The sequence below is a fragment of the Lissotriton helveticus genome, chromosome 5_1, assembly GCF_964261635.1.
Source record: "Lissotriton helveticus chromosome 5_1, aLisHel1.1, whole genome shotgun sequence".
NCBI lineage: Eukaryota > Metazoa > Chordata > Amphibia > Caudata > Salamandridae > Lissotriton > Lissotriton helveticus.
The window spans coordinates 72,098,716-72,120,382 of NC_136065.1; the positions used below are offsets into that span (position 1 = coordinate 72,098,716).

The 21,667-nt window shown below is 39.3% G+C and overlaps 1 protein-coding gene across 1 annotated transcript; it reads right to left on the reverse strand.

Annotated features, from left to right (window-relative positions):
* Positions 1-586: 586 nt before the first annotated feature.
* LOC144752964 (uncharacterized) lies at positions 587-21,420 on the reverse strand. Its single transcript, XM_078640770.1, has 5 exons — positions 21,370-21,420; positions 13,579-13,616; positions 6,411-6,836; positions 4,933-5,148; positions 587-1,095 (listed from the first exon to the last, which is right to left on the reverse strand). The coding sequence occupies exons 2-5, from the start codon at positions 13,579-13,581 to the stop codon at positions 967-969; spliced, it is 774 nt and encodes a 257-aa protein (XP_078496896.1). The 5' UTR covers positions 13,582-13,616; positions 21,370-21,420; the 3' UTR covers positions 587-966.
* Between the last annotated feature and the right edge of the window lie 247 nt (positions 21,421-21,667).

The following is a 21,667-nucleotide window of genomic DNA, read 5'->3' on the forward strand; positions in this document are numbered from 1 at the left end:
TTATAGTATTATTAAAAAGGTAGAGTTGTATTAGAGTGTTAACGGGGAAGAAGAGGGGTATTACATGCTTAGTAGTGTAAAAGGTTAGAGTGGTACCAGAGTGTTATGAGCGGGATGATAGAGGGTTATTTGTTTTCATGGGTAGTAGGTTAGACAGTTCTATCTGTTATTATATGTTTGTGGTAGAAGGGTAGATGGTTAGTATAGTGGTGGAAGAGTGTATAATGATAGAAGGGGATAGCGTTAGTTGAGGTGTACAAGATGGATAGTAGAGGGCTATAGGGTTAGTAAAGAGGGAGAGGGCTATTAGATGGATATAGAGTTAGAAGTGTAGATGAGGGGTATAAGAGGTGTAGAGCGATAGTAGAGTGTTTGAGTAGGGGTAGTAGAGTGGTAAAGGGATAGAGGGGTATTAAAGTAGTACATTTGTAGATGATGTGTAGAAGTGGGTTAGTATACGTGTAAAAGAAGGTTAGTGTAGGTGTTGAAGAGTGGTAGTAATGTAAAGCATTAATATTTTACTAGTATATAATCTTATGAGTTACCCAATAAAATGAGACTTTTGCAAAAAATTTTGTTTAAAAATATGTATTTATTTTAAACATACCCTACTAGTTTCTTTATGAGGCTATAGGGTAAAACATATAACTCTCACGTAATATGAAATAGTAATTTTGCATAATGTATATAAAGTACTAGCGGTGTACTAAAGTAAGTAAAGTAAACAATTACATTATTAATAAAGTTGAAAAATTTTGATTACATTTGTACTTTCTTTGTGAAAACAGTATTGTTATGAAAACAATATTCCTTATTTTTGCAAACCATTCTCTTAGTCACATTTTTTTGGCCATATTTTAATCTGTTGCAATATCTTTAATGATTTTTGTAATCACTCCATTGCAAAATACGACTTCGCATTTTAGTGGTAAGTATAGAGTAAGTCCATCCGATAATTTCTCCACATCAGTGCTGATCCATGGATTCAAAAGTGTCTGTACCCAGTACTTGTGTAGTTATGGTACTTTTTTCCTTTTCTGTATTTTTTATTCCATATATTTGTTCATGTAATGTTTCTGTTGGAGGTTTTATTGCCTGTGAGTATAAAACAGAAGCAAGCATTAGGTTAGTAAAACATTTTTTTTCCAGTAACATAATCCTATAGAGTTGAGTGTTACATAAGTTAATACTTTTGTATTTTTTATACATTTTTTTAATAGTAATATAAAATCAAAGGAAAGATACATTTTATATATAATTATAATGTTCTTGTTGAAATTCAATAACAGTGAATTTAAACATAGATATATTTTTTGACACAGTTAATATGACATGCTATATATTACTAATGTTTTTTTTCAAAAATCCTAAATTGTCAATAATTTTAATAATGTTCCTATAGGCTTGGAATAAGGGAGTATGGGCCAGATGTAGGAGCCGAAATACCGGTCGGTAACGGCCGATTACGGCCGTTACCGACCGGTATTTAGAAATTGGCATGTAGGGGCCTTTATTTTACAGAATCTGTAAATTTACCGATTCGGTAAATTTACCGAATCTGTAAAATACCGAATTGGTAATTTTACCGATTCGGTAAATCCAAATGTAGGTGGGACTCTTCTGAGTCCCAAAGGCCTTTCAGATTCGGTATTTTACCACCCAATTCAATTGGGTGGTAAAATACCGAATCCAGGTGTGCATGCACATGTGTGCATGCACACCTATGCCATGTGACAGACAGACATGCCCTTAGGGCATGTCTGTGTGCCACATGGCACACATGCCTGTATTTGGGGTGCAAGAGGGTGTCAAAGTGACACCCCCTGCACCCTTGCAGGATTCGGTATTTACCGATTCGGTAATTACCGAATCGGTATTTCCCATTGATTCCTATGGGCTTCACAGCCCATAGGAATCAATAGGAAATACCGATTCGGTATTTACCGAATCGGTAAATACCGAATATTAACGATTCAGTATTTCAATTTCTACCATTTACCTACATCTAGCCCTAGGTCTAGAGGGGTATTAGAGGTTAAGAGGGATAGTAGATGGCTAGATGTTTATTAAAGGTGTAGTAGATATGTACTAGAGGTTTAGAAGAGGTGTAGAAGTTTAGAGTTATAGGCCCAGATGCATGAAGCTAAAAACCGCTCGCAAAGGGGCTGATTCTCAGAATCTGCCCTTTTGCGACCGGTATTTTTGCATTTGGGATGCATCATGCCAAATGCAAAAATCGCAAATTAAGAATTCGCTAAATTGCGATTACTTGCATTTAAGAATCTCAAATTGAGATTCCTTAAATGCAATGCATGAAAGTTTAAAAAATAGCGATTTCACTAATAGGGCTCGCAAATTACCATAAAGTTCAACTTCATGGTAATTTGCAAAAACTTTGAAAAATGCACTAAAGTGCATTTTTCAAAGTTTCATGTATGCACAGATCAATTTCAGTGGTGCACAGGGTGTCCTTTGGACACCCCTGCACCCTTGAAATCGCATTCTCATTTTGCGATTCGCTAATTGCGATTCGCAAATTGAGAATGTCTTCCCATTCATTCCTATGGGCCTCTAGGCACATAGGAAGGAATGGGGAGGTATTCCTTAATAGCGACTCACAATTTGCGAGTCGCAATTAAGGAATTTTAAGAAATCGTTATTTTTAAAGTGATTTCTTCTTGCATAGCATTTTGCTATTCCTTATAAGCGATTCCTTATTTTTCGGTAATAAGGAATCGCAAAATGGATTCTTGATGCATCTGGGGGTAAGAAGGGTAGAGGGTTAGCAGAGTAGTTGAAGGGTAGAGGGGTATTGGAGGGCTAGACGATGGTTAGTTGAGTGATATAGGGTAGCATAGAAGTAGGGGTTAGTTGAAGTTTAGTGTGTTAGAAGTAGTTTAGAAGAAGGTTAGAAGAGAGGTATAGTTTTAGAATAGGAATATCGAGGTGTATAAGGTTGTAGAATTTTTTTTATGCTATTTTTTTTAATGGAGTTCTTATTCTTGGTATTAAAATCAAATCAAATGAAAGACTGTTTTACGCTAGTTGTTTTTAATGTTTTATTGTTGTACATGTGTACATTTACGTAAAGAGTTACTTACTGATTCAAATACTATTGTTTTTGTTATTTTTAAATAAATGTTCATGCGTATTGCTATGCATTATTGACATGTTGTTTAATTTTTAATTTAATATGCGGCTGGTTTAGACTTTTGTATTGAGTTTTGGCCTCTGCAATACTATGCTTTATCTTTTAATTTTGTTTAGTATACTTACCTATCCTAGTAAGCATTATATTAATGTTTCTAGAGAATGTACAGTAGTTTAGTACATATAGCACGGGTACTTATAGTACGGCGCATGGTCCAGCAGTGGGTTGTGAATCCTTTCTTGGCTGCCCGCGTACATGCAAATATCTCACTTTAAAAAAAAAAAATGTAAAGAGTGTCTGCAAACACTCCCACAGCAGCTTGGGCTTGGAGAGACTCTGTCATTTCTGGACCATTTCAGTGATCTAATGGAGCTGCTGGGGTATAAGAAGAGGTGAACAAAGCCTTTTTAACATGCAAACGTTTTTTTAAAGAACTGTGAAGTGCTCGGGTGCAGCTGGAGACACAGGGAGAGTAAGACACAGGGAGAGTGAGACACAGGGAGAGGGAGACACAGGGAGAGGGAGACAGGGCAAGGGAGACAGAGAGAGGAGGACAGAGAGAGTGTGACAAAGAGAGGGAGACAGAGGGAGGGAGTTAGGGGGAGACGGCGGGAGAGGGAGATAGAGTGAGGGGTACAGAGAGAGTGAGATATAGGGAGACAGGGGGACGGAGTTAGAGGGAGATAGATGGAGGGAGACAGAGGGAGGGAGAAAGAGGAAGGGAGATAGAGGGAGATGGAGACAGAGAGAGGGAGATAGGGAGAGGGAGAAGAGGGGGACAGAGGGGGAGAGATAGAGGGAGATATAGGGAGACAGAGGGAGTGAGTCAGAGGGAGGGAGATAGAGTGAGAGGGAGATAGAGAGGGGGAGACAGAGGTAGACAGAGTGTGACAGACAGAGGTTGACAGAGGGAGGGAGACAGAGGGAGACAGACAGAGGGAGGAGTGTGATAGAGGGATGGAGGCAGAGGGAGGGAGAGAGAAGGAGGAAGAGAGAGGGACAGAGACAGAGGGACGTAGACAGAGTGAGGGAGACAGAGGGTCAGAGACAGAGGGCGGGAGACAGGGACAGAGACATAGGGAGACAGAGCATGACAGATAGAGGGAATACAGAGAGAGGCAGACAGAGTGAGGTTGATATACAGAGGGAAACGGAGGCAGACAGAGCTAGGAGACAGAGAGAGGGAGACAGAGAGGGAGACAGAGAGAGTGAGACATAGGGAGGGAGGCAGACAGACAGAGTGAGGGAGACAGAGTGAGAGAGAGTGAAGGAGAGAGGGAGAAAGAGAGAGAGAGAGTGAGCGAGACAGAGCAAGAGAGAGGGAGACAGAGAGAGAGGGAAAGAGACAGTCAGAGTGAGTGAGAGAGAACGAGACAGGGAGAGAGGGAGGAAGAGGGAGGGAGATAGAGGGCTAGAGAGATAGACACAGAGGGAGTGAGACAGAGAGAGTGAGAGAAAGAGAGTGAGAGAGAGAGATAGAGAGAGAGATGTGTGTATGCTGTGTCTTGTTGTTGAGTGGAGTGAGGCGTCCATTGCAGGGTCTTGTGTTGAACCTGATGGGCAGAATTTTTTTTGCTGCTTTAGCCCCGGCCCCCTCACCCACTGACCCCGCCCCCACCGGTGTGCCTTGGCCACAAAACATTCGTTAAATTGTTCCCCTGATAGAAAGTTTGTGAGTACCCATGAGATATAGCATTCACCCTGAATATATTGGATAAGATAAGTGTAGCACGTAAATGGGTTTGTTTAGAGACTATTATATAGTAAAAATGTGTACTTACTTGAATTTGGCTGTGCTTTGTTGTATTTAAAATTATCTCGTTGTTGAATTCATGCACTGTGACATGGCTTATTTGTACATCTTGTCCAATTTGTATGTTGAAGTTGGTTGCTTCCCTCCATAATGTAATTTTTACGAAGTCTGTTGCATCTTTTAGCGTAATAGTTTTCAAATTTGTTTCGTGGCCGCAAATAAACAGTTGTTTAATTTCTTCTTCCTAGAAAAATAAAAATATTGTTATATTTTTTGTTATTTGGTTATTAGGAGTGATATAGTGAGATAGTGAATTTGATTTAGAGTTAGTTATTGATATGTTAATATTATTAGTGATAGATATTTTGATAATGAGATAGTTAGTGAGATAGAGTATGTTATTTGAGAGTGATGTAGAGTCACTTAATGATATAGATTTAGAGTGTTACAGTGATTGTGAGTTAAGCAAGAGAGTGTTGCAGAGTTATTGTGATAGTTTTAGAAAGTGTGTGATACAGATAGCATAGTTTTAGAAGTGTACAGATAGTTTCATAGTGAGTTAGTTGTTGATATTGAGTAGACTACTATATTTAGTATGATTGAGTGAGTTATTGATAGGGTAATTGAGTGAGGAAGTAAGAGTGAGTTATTGAGATACTGATTTTATTTAAGTTATTTATGTATTAATTTATGTATTTTGTGATAGTTTGAGATCGCTTGATATGTAATTAAGTTTATAGCTTTTTTATGGTGTGCTAGTTATATTGTAAGTATGTTTGTACAGTGAGTGAGGCAGTTGTTTTGTTAGAGATTAATAGAGTGATAGTGTGCAAATGAGTTAGTAAGAGAGTGAATTTTAGAGCGCTTGTGATATAGTGTTATTTATTTATTGAGTGCTAGAGATATTTTATGAAGGGAAATTGAAAGGTAGATATTGTGTTCGTTTTTGATATACATTATGGTATAGTGCATGATTGAGATAGTTAGGTACTTAGAGAGATTGTGATAGTAAGTTTGAAGAAATGAGAGATATTAGTATATATATTGATAGATGTACTCAGTTAAAAAATGTTAGTAATAGATAGTGTTTTGTTATTGAGATGGTGTATGTTCTTATAGATATATTGTTTGAATGTTTTAGTTAAATAGAGTGTGAGGCAGTGATAGTAAGTTGGTTATACAGAGTTAAGAATTTATTGAGATAGTGATAGGTTTAGTTTTGAATATGTAAGATTGTTTGTGTAGGTTTATGTGCTAAATGTGTTATAGGTAAGAGGTTAGAGGTAAGAGTAGAGAGTATTGTTTGAGAAGAGGTGTTGTGTTTAGTTAATATACAAATCGTATTATTGAGATAGTTATATTTTTAGTTTTGAATATGTAAGAGTGTTTGTGTTGGTTTTTGTGCTAAATGTGATATAGGTAAGAGGTTAGAGGTAAGAATTAAGAGACTATTGTTAGCGAAGAGGTGTTGTGTTTATTTAGTATATAAATAGTGTTTAGACTTACTGCTGCAACTGTTCCGCAAACTGTCATTAGAGTTTTCAAGCTTGCTTCTTTTATTGTTTTGATTGGTGATGCTGGAGGTGCTGGTGGCTGCAATATTTTTTCGGCCTCTTTCACTATGAATTCTGACAATTCCATTGCCGGACACCTTGCAATTTTGGTGTGCTTATTAATAATAATTGTATTATTTCGAAAGATAAAGTTCCAAATGAGTAACCCATATTTTTCTTTTGTTTGATAGTACAAATCTTCGTTGTAACAAGTAGCTTTGATTGTACCTGTAGTATCTGCCAATGCCATATGATATAGTACTTTGTTAGTTGTATAATATGTTTTTGTTGAACATTTAATCACATTTACTTTGATAGGTTTTTGATAATTTTTGTTGTCTTCAGCTGTCTTGTGGATAATGTCTTGAATGCAAAGCATCTGAAATGAGAAAAAAAAATGTATCTATCAAATTGTTACCCATAATGCTTTGTGATCACTATAACAGCAGATAGGTTTCACCCACATTGATCTAGGCGCAGCATATAAGGGACAAAAGAACAAAAGATGACTGATAGATTCTTGTTGGTCCCTGCACCTTGGGCATTTATCATCGTCATTTTCTCCTGCCCGTTTCGCTGTGAATGACTTTGTTGGAAGGGAGCCTACTCTAAGTTGGAAATAGAGTTTGAGGTCATACTGCTTCTCTATGGCATCCCAATATAATTCCAGCTTCGGTTGTGCCTTAAATTCGAGAAAGCGACCTGTTAGATGTGATGAAAGACCCTTTACACATACTTTAGAATTAACCATCTCCCAGTACTTAGCCTTCATGATTTTTTTAGAAGGAAATATCGCATTTGTGGGATAATCCCACAATTCACCCATTCCCAGGCTTACTAGCAAGGACCTAATAGCCTTCAGCCAATGTATTTTATGGAAGGCGTCTTTAGCAATTATTTCCCTTAGGCCCCAAGCGTAATGCTGAAGTTCCTCGGTGGTCCATATCCTACGCCAATACAATAACGGCCGAAGGGAAGCTAGATCTTGAACAGCTTTTTTGCCCAGGTCCCACAGCAATGGCGTCAGGGCAGTACTTTGAGGGACACTAGTCGCTTTTCTCAAGAACTCGTTTTCCGCTGGTGTCAGGTTTCTTAAATTTTCAAACCCCCAAAGTTCTGCCCCATAAAGGGCCAAACTTATCACCTTCATCCCATCAATCTCCAAAAGTGGGCTAATAGTTTTCGATACTGAGGCTTTGAACTTTTTCAGAAGAAGTTCTGCCTGCTGGTGATGTTTAAGTACAGCTAGATCTAATTGGCTGGTCCAGCGCATATCTCTCCGGAGGGTTACCCCCAGATATGTAAACCCATCGACCCGCTCTAATGGGGAATTATTCATATATATGCTCCCTCTGAATGGTTTAACAGACCTGGACGGTTTATGTTCAGTAAGAACCATACACTTTGTTTTTGCTGTGTTTATTTCTAGGCCACGGTCCAATCAAAAATCCTCAAAGAGCCGCAGGCCACGTTGGAGCCCACTTGGCGTTTTTGAGATTATTAAAGTGTCATCCGCGAACATTAGGATAGGAACTCGCTTACCAACCATCACAGGGGCGTCGGTCGGGACCAGGGAGAGAAAGTCTGACACCCCGTTCACGAAGAGCGAGAACAAGGTAGGCGCCATGACGCAACCTTGCCGCACCCCCCGCTCAATGGGGAAGGTTTCCGTAACCTCGCCCTGCCATGCCCACCGAACCTGAGCGAACGTATCCTCATGCAGGCGAATGATCAAACTCAACAGCTCAGGAGCCATCCCCAGCTCATCCAGGACTCGCCACAGCTTATTACGCGGCACCAGATAGAAAGCGCCCTTAAATCAACAAATACGGCATATAATGTACCTTTCTCCAATACCACAGAGCGCCAATAGAGGATAATAAACCGAAAGACCTGATCTATCGTACTAGTCTTGGGTCGAAAGCCAGCCTGGAGGTGGCTCAAGATGTTTTCTTCTTCCATCCAGGTCTGTATTTTCCCCAATACCAGACGGCCCATAATTTTTTGGATGGAGTCGATCAGGCTGATAGGCCTATAATTGCCTGCTAGCGACTTGCCCCCCTTTTTATAGACAGGAACTATTTGGGCACCTTTCCAAGATTGGGGGACAGCCATCCCTTGAGCAATGGCATTTGCTAGATATGTAATATACACTCGCCATCTTTTTTTGTCATTTAGAAATAGATCAGCAGGGACGCAATCCATACCTGGGGTGCGTCCCTCAGTTACTAAATCTAGTGCCCTATCGGCTTCGCTTATAGTGAAGGCAGCCTCCTTGTAGAATTTTAGCACAAGGATACCCTCGCTTTTGCCGGTTTCACCTTTGGCGTACTGTGGCTTAAAGTAGTCAATCCATGAGCTTTGGGCAACATTATTCTGCGGGCTATCATGGCGCCCACCTCTGTCCCATTTAAAAATATCCCACAAAGATTTTGGGTTTTTTGACGCACACGCCACCTTGAGGTCCTGCCACGTGCTCTCTTCCCAAGCTTTTTTTGCAACAAACTGTGTATGCCTATAGTTACCTCGGGCCACCTTTACTTTGCTGGGATCCTTAGTTTTTAATGCTAGACCCAGCTCCACCCTAGCTTGTCTACAAGAACCATTATACCAACTCTCAGCTTTACGTCTTCGATCTCTATTACCTAAGCTGGGTTTACAGAAATATGTTTTAAGTTTAGTGAAGAAATTAGCATGGGCTTTCATAAAAGGATTATACAATGACCCACACGTTATACCTGTCTCCATAGTTGCCAGCAGCCCATCTAGATCTATCGGAATGTCAGTCAAGGCATTTGCATGCTCAGCAACTTGGCACCACTTAAGGTGGCGCTCCTCATTTGTTATAACAGTTTCTAGGGGTATAAGTCCCCTGGTCATTTTATCCACTTCATCTAGGCCCAGTCTAAACAGTGCAGTCAGGGGGTTATGATTGCTCTTGATGCGGGGTATTACCTCCATATCCACGAGAGTGTACCACAGCTTAAGATGGACAAGTAAATAGTCTATATTACTTGCCCTAATGCCATTGTCATAAGTTTTATTACCCATCCTGTCCAACAATGTTCGGCCATTAGCAGCCCTCAGCTGATTCCCCATACAGAGACCCTTCAACTGTATCTCGACCTCTGTCCATTTACTTATAGGATTCAGCTCCAGTTGCGGGACTCCCCACCTACAGTCAGGGCCGGACTGGGAACCAAAACCGGCCCTGGCAAAGTGCTCGGCCGGCCCCCCCATGTCCCCCTGGGGGAGGGGGAGGATGCCACCAAGCTCATTACCAGGGCCGCTTTTCCGCCGAATTTGTTACAGGGCCGATTTTGCAGCTTTGCTGCAAAATCGGCCCTGTCACAAAAACGGCCCCCAGGGGCCCAAAAACGGCCCACACCCTTGCGGCCGACCGGGGAATTGCCCGGTGCCCGTAACGGCCAGTCCGGGCCTGCCTACAGTCCTCCTCCTCTGTTATGTTCAGATCATCGAGACCAAGTGGCTCGAAAGTGGTATTAAAGTCTCCTGCAATCAGTGGGAGTACATTTGCTGGTAGGCTCTCAATCAACTCTTCCAAAGCTAAAACAACATCAGATTTTCTCCCACCTGGTGAGCCCCTGGCATAAACATTAAAAATATCCATTTTTACGCTGGACGGAAAGCTAAGTCTCATTGCAAGAATGTCACCATTTGACATCGGGAGAAGTTGGGTATTGCATTTTAGGCTCTGCCTAACCCATATCACTAGTCCGCCCATAGGGCGGCCCATTTGCCCTTTTAACTGCAGGGACATAAAAGTTCAGATAGCACAGTCTACACACAGGGTCAACTGACCAGGTCTCCTGAAAAAGGCAAATGTCAAATGTATCAATAAATTCCAGCCACTGTGGTGAATCTAGTTTGGGACCCACGCCTGCCAAATTCCAGGATATGAATGTTGTCAGACATACTGGCCCCTCAGATCTATCCGCAGAATCACCCCCCAGTAAAAATAAAGGAAGAGCTGGGTTTACAGAACTCCGCTTCTTCAACGGAGGATCTATTCTATCAGTCTGGGCGATGTCTACACATACAAGATTTTGCCTATGTCCAACATTCCCTTCTTGCCGACTTCCATGATCAATTACTTGCCCTACCCTCCTTCCTACGTCCTCCTCATTTCCTGAGGCTATGCTATCCGAGGTGGAACTATAAGGCATTATTTTTGTCAGTTCAAATAGTTTAAAATGTTCAACCCATAAGTTTGTCATTAGTGGCCCATATAAATGATTACTATTTTCAAATATATAGCTGTCAAAAAAAGGCTTTAATTGATAAAAGTCCCAAATAGCTAAAATTGAAATGCCTCCAAAAGGCTGGTTAGATGATTTTATTTCTTGTAGGCCGTTATGTATAAAAGTGAACATATTCCTTCCCACCATAGAAATGTCATCAATTATTAGTACTTTTACATGCATTAGTTGGCTTTGCAGAGCAGTCCTGTGTTCATGAGTTAGTGGTTTATAATTTAAACTTTGTGAAACAGGTATTTTAAAAGTGCTATGCAGCATTCTCCCATTAATATTATGTGCTGCTTTTCCTGTTGGAGCAGTAAGAAAGATATAAATATTGTCAGGATTTTCACCTGCTTTGGTATTGTAATACCGTAGTAATATTTGATTAAGTGCAGTAATGAGAAAGCTTTTCCCAACTACTGCACAACCAGCGCAAAATGTATCGCATGGTGTTTCTTTGGTTTTTAGCCAGTCTAAATGATGGTAAACAAATCGTAGTTGTTCCTCTGTTAAATTATGCATAATATCAGAGTATTTGTCATCTGGTAAAATTTAATTTGTTAGGCTTTCTTCATCAATTATAATTCTAACACCTAAATCTAATGGCAAGTCATATATAATCTGCTCTTCATTATGGTGTACCTCACTGTCTGCTATATTAGATGGTATTATTAGCGGTGATGTTGGAGGGGTAATTAATATTTGATTGTCACTACCCCCAATAAGCTCTGTAATCATTATTTTATTTTTATTATGTTTATTATGTTGATCATCTACAATGTCCTTAACTTGCATATATCTCTCATAGTAAGTGGTGCAATTTAAAAATTATTTTGCTGTCTTCCCTCCATGGATAGTGAAGCATTAACAATTCTCTATAATAATTTTCTGAGTCTGTACTTTTGTTAAACCTGCAATAGCGTATCATTTTTGTACTAGAGCAATTAGTTAATGTATTGTTTTTGTCTATGGGTCTATTTTCTCCGTCTATGTTAATGGTGTTTATTTCAAGTTCTTCCTCATCTGAACTATAAACATTTGTATCAGCTAGTAAATTCTCACTGTCAATTTTCTTCTTGTTATTGTTTTTTGTGGGTTTATAATTATAATTTGAGGCATAATCAGCTAATGTACATTGTTCCAAAGTTTGTGGCCGTTTGCAATATCTCACTATAATATTTTCACGTTGAATGTTAGTTGAAGTATCTGGTAATGAATGGATAGTATCTACATCTTTCATTAAATAAGTCCTTTTTTCAGGAGTGCTAGTATTAATAAATACAAATGATTTTGAACTTTTCCATAATGGAATCTGAAGAATAAGGTAAGCAAATACAGTTTAAGAATTTGTTTCCTATGTGTTTAAGTTGTTCTCTTACACTAGTATTGTATGTCACTTCTTTAGCGGCTTGTGCAATTATTTTGCTTATTCATCTTTGTGATTTACTAATATATGAAATTATATAGACCGCACAAGCATAAGCATCTATTATAAACTGTAAGTCTATGTTTGCTGTCCAAGCTTCTAAAATAATGGAATTATAGTTATTAATAAAGCATTCTGCTGGTGTTCTCTTTTCTATCATTGTTTGTATACATGTAATATTCAAATAGAACATAATTCTCATTTGTTACTTTTAGACTGTTTGCTAGTTGTAAAATATATTCCATTAGTCCTTCAAAACTTTTGCTTTGCATAGTGTTGCATGTCCCATTTGGGTGAGGCATCCCTTTGTTATCTCAGCTATGCAAATCAAATACAAAGTATGTTTGTGCATTTGAAAAAATTGCTATCACATATGCATTCATACAAAGTAAGATGCCTGAATGGTGATTAACTGTTAAATTTAAAGCAGTTTTAATATCTGGATATTGTGGGTCGAAACAATGTAGAACGTCACCATAATAAGGTTTCTTTAAGGAAAGAGAATAGTTTTTGTTAATTGTGCTGTATATATATATATATATATATTTAGGTAAGTCATCTGGATGCATAAGTATCTCTTTATTAATGAAATGCATTTCTGTATATAAAGCATCTCCTAGGTCCATAATACAATGTAAATGATTTGAATCCCACGTACTAACTTCTTTATATAAACTATGAATAATTGCAAACGTACTATTTGGAAGGCATTGTTTCCCTTGAGAATTGCTATTAAATCTTTTATATCCCTGATGATAACAAGCTTGTATTAGTACAGTATCGTTGGTAGTAATGTAACGGAAGCGCACCTCATATACATTTACAATCAGAGAAGGACGTAAGTTTCGGGGGTTTTCAAAAATATTTACACTTCATATACTATCATTTGGGATTGGTGCCTCTCGGGATATATACACACCCTACTACCTAGGTGCGCACTAACATGAGGTATGTCATAGACATTCCTCATATAAAACAACTTTTTTGTCCAAAATATCCCAGCACTCCACTGTAATTAGTCTAAATCAATACATATTGTATATAGAACAAATATCACAACATATTTATCAAGTGTTAACAGACTACCAACAATTTTGGGTTCTCACAAAGATGGATAATTTATTTCCAAAAAGCAAATATAAATCGTCTCATATTGACAAACATGCATAAAATTTAACAAGGAGTTGGAAATATCCACGATCAGTAAAGAACATTAGATATTTATACAACACTAAAAATAGTTATGTATCCTCCTCTTCCGGGTCCACAAACGACAACAAGCTTGTATGATTGTATTCATAGTCTATGTATATGTTGTAATGTATTTGTTAGTATCTGGTGTATTTGTTTGTAATTTAAGTTGTGAGATAGTTGTGTACTTTTAGTTGATGTGCTAATCTTGTTGTTGAATATGTACAATAAATTAATCTTACCATGTCTTTTGTTTTGATTTTTCCTGGAATGAATGAATCTGTATGGAAGTAAAGAAAAGTGACATAAAAATGTTATTTAGCTGTAAATATAAAATATAGCACAATTTGATAATGAGGAGAGGGGTAGGGTAGTACCGGAGTATTAGAGGGGTGTTAAGAGGGTTAGAGGGGTAGAAGGTTAGATGGGTGTATGGGTAAATGGTTATAGGGATAAAAGAGTGTTAGAGGGGTATTATTGTGGTAAAGGGATATTAGAGAGTTAGAGGGGTAAAGGGGTAGAAGAGTAGAAGAGGGGTAGAGGGATTGGGGATAGAAAAGGGTTATTAGAGGTTTAGAGGGGTATAGGGTTAGTACAGGGTTATAGTGGTAGTAGAGAGTTAGTGGGGTAAAATATAGATAGAGGGGTAGTAAAGGGGTAGTGGGATAGTAGGCTATAGTAATAGTAAAGTTTTTAAATAGTGGTATTGGTATAGTCGAGGTCTAGAAGTTTAGAGGGGTAGTAGTGGGGGAGAGGGATGAAAGAGGGGTAGTAAAGGTGTAGTACATGTATAGAATTCTAAAAGGCTAAAGGGTATTAGAGGTAGAGGGGTAGTAGATTGATAGAGGGTTAGAAGGATAGATGAGGTATTGAGGGGTAATAGAGGGGTTCAAGAGGGGTAGTTGAGGCATAGAGTGTTTAAGTGGTAGCAGAGAGTTAGAGAATTAGAAGAGGGGTAGAAGAGGGGTAGTATAGGGGTAGTAAAAGGCTAGTTGCGGGAGAGAAATGTGTAGAAGGGTAGGTGAGGGTTAGGAGCGGGGTAGAAGGATTGAGGTGTATTAGAGGGGTTGAGAGGTAGTAAATGGGTAGAAATGTAGATGAGTGTTTGAGGGGTAGTAGAGGTATTTAAGAGGGGTAGTTGAGTGGTATTGGAGTAGAGGGGTAGAATGGTAGTAGGGGCGGATAATTAGAAGAGGTGTAGAATAAGGGTAGTACAGGGTTAGTAGAGGGTTATCTGAGGGATAGAAAATGTGTCAAAGGTTAGTTAAGGTGTAGGAGAGGGGTATAAGGATAGAGGTGTAGCAGAGTGTTATAATTTGGGTAAAAACATAGAGGTGTAGTAGAGGGGTGATGGGGTAGTAGAGGGGTAGGGATGTATAAGGATAGTAGACAGTCTGAAAAGGGGTAGTGTGGTCGAAGATGGCTAGAGGGATAGAAAAGTAGTAGTAGAGGGGTAGTGAGGTATAAGTTTAGAGTGTTATTAGAGGGGTAGTGGGACAGTATAAGGTAAGAGGGGTGCTAGTATTGTAGGGGTTTAGTAGAGGAGTACGAGGGCTATTGGGATAGTAGAAGTAGAGGGGGTAGCAGAGAGGTACAGGGTTAGCAGATGTATGTAAGGGTAGAAGAGGTGTAGTAGAGGTGTAGAACATGTGTAGAAGGGTATAGGCTTAAAGTGGTAGTAGAGGGGTAGTAGATGATAGAAGGATAGAAGTGTTGATGATGTGGAGAGGGTTATTAGAGGGATAGAAGACGGGCAATAGAGGGGTACTAGTGTAGAGGGGTAGACTTAGCAGAAGGTTATATTATTATGAAAGGTGTTGAATAAGTGTATTAGGATTAAAGTGGTAGTAAATGGGTAGAGGGTTAGTAGATGGATAGAAGTATAGAAGTGTAGATGATGTGTAGAGGGTTATTAGAGGGATAGAAGAGGGGCACAAGAGGGGTACTAGTGTAGAGGGCTAGACTGTTAGCAGAAGGGTATATTATCATGAAATGCGTTGAATACAGGGGTATTAGAAGGTTAGTAGAGGGATGATAAAGGTGTAGAAGGGTAGTAGCGGGGAATGAGATGGTATGAAGGAAAGAGGTGTATTAGAGCGTTAGAAGAGGGGTAGAAGGATAGTGTGTTTTTAGATGTGTAGAAGAGGTGTAGTTGAGGGATAGTAGAGGTGTACAAAAGGTGTAGAAGAGTAGAGAGTTAGTGTTATTAGAGGGGTAGAGGGGTAGTATATGTGTGAGTGGTAAAAGGGTAGATGAGGAGTATAGGCGTAGTTGATGGATAGAAGAGGTGCACTGGAATGGTACTGGGTATAGGGATCGAGAGTTAGCTGAGGTGTAGAGGAGCAGAATAGGGTTAGAAGATGTGTAGTACAAGGGGAACAGTGTTAGGAAAGTTTTTGAAGGGTTGTTAAGGCTTATTAGAGGGGTATAAGAGGTGTAGAAGGATAGAGGTGTAGTAGAGAGTAGAGGAGGTGTAGAAGGATATAGGGGTAGTAGAGGTATCGGAGAGGTCTATAAGGATAGAGGTGTATTAGAGGGGTAGTGGGATAGAGGGGTAGTGCGGTGGTAGAGAGTTAGTGGATCTGATTTTTAGATATTGATTTGACATTTAAAAGAGTAGTAGTGGTGTAGAAGAGGTGTAAAGGGATAAAATAGTGTTTGAGATGTATAATAGTGTTAGAGGTTTAGAAGAGTGAAAGAATAGGGGTAGTAGAGAGGTACTAGGGGTAGGTGTATATGGTTTGAAGTGTAGACGTTTATAGGTGTATAAGATTATTAGAGGGGTAGTAGAGTGTTAGTAGAGGATTATAGTGGTAGTATAGTGTTATTAGAGGGGTGTTATAGGGTTAGAGGTGTATACGGTTCGATGTTTTGAATGGCAGCTGGTTATAGGGGAAGAATAAGCTTAGAGGTGTATAGATTTACTAAAGGGTTATAAAGTTAGTAGAGGGGTAAAGTGTTTGAAGATTTTAAGAGGGTTATAACAATAAATGTTTATAAGAGGGGTAGTATATGTTTATAGTGTTAGGGTGGTAGTACAAAGGTAGAGTGGTAGTAGAGTGTTTGCAGAGAAGAAGATGGGTATTAAAGGCTTAGTAGCATAAAGGTTTAGAGGGGTACCAGAGTTTATTATAGGGCTGATAGAGTGGTATGTGTTTAGATGGGTAGACAGTGCTATCTGATCTTATATATTTGGCTCTAATAATAATGTTTGTACATTTTATTTTTTGTTTAACTGTTGAGTTATACACGACTTTGAAGTCTGTGTTTTATATTACCAAGTTTTAGAAAAATATTGTGAATTAGCATTAAAGATTTTCCCTATGTAAACGCTTCAGCTTAGAAATGTACCATATTAAAGAGTACGATTTTTGGCACAGTATATATTGTATTAAATATGCATTTTTAAAAGCATGTAATAAAAACGTCTTTATTTACACACTGTGTAAATTAAAGTCCCTGAGTAAGTATTGTGGCGCAAACAGCATTTTACATTACATTTCCCTCAAATGTTTTTGAGGAGTAGAGTCTTTGTGGGTTAGAAGAGTGTTAGGAGAGGTTTAGAGGGGTATGGGGTAGTACAGGCCTAGAGTGGTAGTAGAGGGTTAGTGGGGTAGAAGATAGATAGAGGGGTAGTAAGGAGTAGTGGGATAGTTGGCTAGAGTGATAGCAAATGTTTGAAAGAGGTGTAGTGGTATAGTAGAGGATTATAAGTGTGGAGCGGTAGTAGCGGGACAGAGGGGTAAAATATGGTTAATAGAGGGGTATTGTAGGTGTAAAAGTGTAGAATGGTATAGGTGTATTTTTGAGGTAGAGGGGTAGTATATTGGTAGAGGGTTAGATGGGTAAATGAGGGATTACGGGTTACTCGAGGTGTTGAATAGGGCTAGTTGAGGGGTAGAGTGATAACAGAGAGGTAGAGAATTAGAAGAGGGCTAGTACAGGGGTAGTAGAATGTTAGTAGAGGGATTAAAAATGTGTTGAATTGTAGTTGAGGGTTAGGAGAGGGGTGGAAGGATACAGGTGTAGCTGAGGGGTACAGAGGTAGTAAATGTGTAGAATTGTAGATGAGTGTTTGAGGGGTAGTAGAGGGGTTTTAAGAGGGGTAGTTGAGTGGTACAAAGGTAGAGAGGAGTTGATAATTAGAAACGGGGTGGAATAGGGGTAGTACAGGTGTAGTAGAGGATTAGTTGAGTGATAGAGAATGTGTTTTGAAGGGTAGTTGAATTGTAGCAGACGGGTATAAAGATAGATGTGTGGCAGAGTAGTAAAAGTATAGTAGAAGGATATAGGGGTAGTAGAGGGGTATATGGTTAGTAGAGGCGTCGTGTTTTATAAGGGTAGTAGGCGGGTTGAAGAGGGGTAGTGGGCTAGAAGATGGCTAGAGGGATAGAAGAGTGGTGGTAGTGGGGTATAAAGGTGGAGGGTTAGATGAGGGTTAGAAAAGGGGTAGTGGGATAGTAGAAGGGTAGAGGGGAAGTAGTAGGGTAGAGTTTTATTAGAGGAGTAGAAGAGGGATAGTGAGATAGTAGAAGTAGAGGGTGTAGCAGAGAGTTACAGGTGTAGCAGATGTATGTATGGCTGGAATAGGTGTAAGAAGGTGTAGTAGAGTGTTAGAATAGGTAGAGAAGGGTAGAGGGGTAGTAGAGTGGTAGTAAATGTATATAATGATGGACGGTGTGATGATTTGTAGAGGGCTAGTAGAGGGGTAGAAGAGGGCTACTAGAGGGGTATTGGTGTAGAGGGGTAGTAAATGTATATAATGATGAAAGGCGTGATGATTTGTAGAGGGCTAGTAGAGGGTTAGAATAGGGCTACTAGAGGGGTATTGGTGTAGAGGGGTAGTAGAGTGGTAGTAAATGTATATAATGATGGACGGTGTGATGATTTGTAGAGGGCTAGTAGAGGGCTAGAAGAGGGCTACTAGAGGGGTATTGGTGTAGAGGGGTAGTAGAGTGGTAGTAAATGTATATAATGATGGACGGTGTGATGATTTGTAGAGGGCTAGTAGAGGGGTAGAAGAGGGCTACTAGAGGGGTATTGGTGTAGAGGGGTAGTAGAGTGGTAGTAAATGTATATAATGATGAAAGGCGTGATGATTTGTAGAGGGCTAGAAGAGGGCTACTAGAGGGGTATTGGTGTAGAGGGGTAGTAGAGTGGTAGTAAATGTATATAATGATGAAAGGCGTGATGATTTGTAGAGGGCTAGTAGAGGGTTAGAAGAAGGCTACTAGAGGGGTAGTAGAGTGGTAGTAAATGTATATAATGATGAAAGGCGTGATGATTTGTAGAGGGCTAGTAGAGGGCTAGAAGAGGGCTACTAGAGGGGTATTGGTGTAGAGGGGTAGTAGAGTGGTAGTAAATGTATATAATGATGAAAGGCGTGATGATTTGCAGAGGGCTAGTAGAGGGGTAGAAGAGGGCTACTAGAGGGGTATTGGTGTAGAGGGTAGACTGTTAGCAGAGGGGTGTAGTATTAGGAGTGGTGTTGAAGAAGTGTAGAGCAATAGTTTTAGAGTGTTATTATAAGTATAATAAATGTGTAGAAAGTTAGTCAAGGGCTAGTAGAGGGGTGGGCAATGGGATGAAGGAAAGTGTATTAGAGGTTTAGAAGAGGTGGAGAAGGATTGGGTGTTATTAGAGGGGTATATGAGGTGTATTTCAGGGCTAGTGGAGGTGTAGGAAAGGAGTAGATGGGTTGAGGGGTAGAGTGTTATTATAGTGTTTGAGGGGCAGTATATGATTAAAGGGGTAGAAGGGTAGTTGAGGGGTATACGGTTAGTTTATGGATAGAAGAGGTGCACTGGAGTGGTTTTGGGGTATAGGATAGAGTTTTATCTGAGGTGTAGAGGAGTAGTAGAGTGTTAGAAGAGTGTTAGTTCAGGCGTAGTATAGCGTTAGTAGAGTGTTAGAAGAGTGTTAGTTCAGGCGTAGTATAGCGTTAGTAGAGTGTTAGAAGAGTGTTAGTTCAGGCGTAGTATAGCGTTAGTAGAGTGTTAGAAGAGTGTTAGTTCAGGCGTAGTATAGCGTTAGTAGAGTGTTAGAAGAGTGTTAGTTCAGGCGTAGTATAGCATTAGTAGAGTGTTAGAAGAGTGTTAGTTCAGGCGTAGTATAGCGTTAGTAGAGTGTTAGAAGAGTGTTAGTTCAGGCGTAGTATAGCATTAGTAGAGTGTTAGAAGAGTGTTAGTTCAGGCGTAGTATAGCGTTAGTAGAGTGTTAGAAAAGGTGCTGAAGAGCATGTAAGGCGTATTAAAGGGGTATAAGAGGTGTAAAAGTCTAGAGGTGTAGTAGAGGGTTAAAAGAGGTGTAAAAGGATATAAGGGTAGTAGAGGTATAGGAGAGGGTTAGAAGGGTAGAGGTGTATTAGAAGGTTACTGGGATAGAGTGCTACTTGATTTTTAGTGGGTTTGCGGATTAGAATTTTAGATAGCTAGTTAACGGTTAAAAGAGTAGTAGTGGGGTGGAAGAGGTGTTGAGGTTTATAAGAGGGGTAGAGATGTAGAAGTGTTAGAAGAATGAAAGAATAGGGGTAGTAGGGGTAGAGGGTTAGAGGGGTATATGTTTAGAAGTGAAGAGTGTTATAGGTGTATAAGATTATTAGAGGGGTAGTAGAGTGTTAGTAGAGGATTATAGTGGTATAGAGTGTTATTAGAGGGGGTGGTGGAGAGGTACAGGTGTAGAATTTTTGATGTTTTGAATGCCAAATGGTTATAGGGGAAGAAGAAGCTTAGAGTGTTACTAAAGGGGTGAAAAGACAGTGGAAGGGTGACGTGGTCGAAGAGGGTAATAGCATCTAAGGGTTATAAGAGGGCCAGTATATGTTTATAGTGTTCGAGGGGTATTACAAAGGCAGAGTTGCACTAGAGTGTTAGCGACGAAGAAGAGGGGTATTAAATGCTTAGGAGTGTAAAAGGTTAGAGGGGTGGTAAAGTGTTATTAGATGGGTGGTACAGGTGTACCTGTGTTTCCAATTAAAAAGTTGTTTGTGAAAAGTAGTGTAAATCCGCGGTCATATTTTTTGCTAAGTAAGAGTTTAACCTTAGAAATGTATTCTAGTAAATAGTACGTCCTTTGGCACCTAACATATTGTGTTAAATATGTATTTTTGAAACCATTGAGCAAAAGTGCGTTCATTAACACACCGTTTAAAATGAAGCCCCTGAGTAAGTATAGTGGTGCAAAGAACATTATAAATTATTAGGGCCATACGTATCAACGTGCCCATTTGCGATTCTCAAATAGCGATTTTTAAGAAATCGCTATTTGAGAATCGCAAATAGGTATGTATGTACAAAATCGCATTTTTTTTGCGATTTCTAAATAATTCCTTAATTGCGATTAGCAAATTGCGAATCGCAATTAAGGAATACTTTCCCATTCATTTCTATGGGCCAGGAGGCCCATAGGAATGAATGGGAAATTATTCTCAATTTGCGATTCGCAATTTGCAAATCGCAAATTGAGAATAATTTCAAGGGTGCAGGGGTGTCCAAAGGACACCCTGTTGCACCCCTGAAATATGCATGGGTGCACATTTGGCGCACATACATGCCCTAAGAGCATGTATGTGCGTCACATGGCACTTTGAAAAATGCTAAAATTGGCATTTTTCAAGGAATTCGCAGGTGGTAATTTGCGATTCCTTAAGGACATTTTGCAATTTTTTTTTGCTTCATACATTGCATTTAAGTTATCGCAAAATTTGCGATTCCTTAAATGCAATTGCAAAATAAGGAATTACAAATTTTGCGATTCCTTATTTTGCACCAGATTTTGCTTAATACATACCATGTAGCAAATTCGCATTCGCAAAGGCCGAAATTCTGTGAATTTCAGCCTTTGCGAATGCGAATTTGCTTGATACATATGGCCCTTAATCCCACTAATGTTTTTAATAAACACCGTTGGTTTGTTTGCCGTACTAGGTAAGTACTTTCCCACATCATAAAACAAGACAACCTGCAATGCTGGTGCAACGGCAATTAATTAAACAAGTAGTAGTATTTACTGAAATTGTTAGCAAAAGTACTTACAGAAGGTTAAATTTGCGTGATTGTAGTTTTCTAACGATTTCTATGGAACAGGTGTAGAAGACGTAGTTGCAAAATTATTTCTTTGCGTACCTTAAAAATAAAAACATTGCATCAACGTAAATAACAATAAAAACAATCTGATTTGGGACTACCTCAAACTGAAATATTCCCGTGTAGGATGAGCAGAAAGTATATGGTTTACATAAACACGAGGTTGGTGCAAAGCAGAATTAATTCAGTGTATACAGTATTTTAATGTTAACCTTTTGCTTATAAATGTTTCATCTTAAACATGGCA

Excerpts from the sequence above, each read along its gene's own strand:
- LOC144752964 (XM_078640770.1), bottom strand. Across the intron at positions 5,149-6,410 it reads TTTGCGGAACAGTTGCAGCA|GAAGAAGAAATTAAACAACT; the intron begins GTAAGTCTAAAC and ends TTATTTTTCTAG. Across the intron at positions 1,096-4,932 it reads CAAAGCACAGCCAAATTCAA|GCAATAAAACCTCCAACAGA; the intron begins GTAAGTACACAT and ends TTATACTCACAG.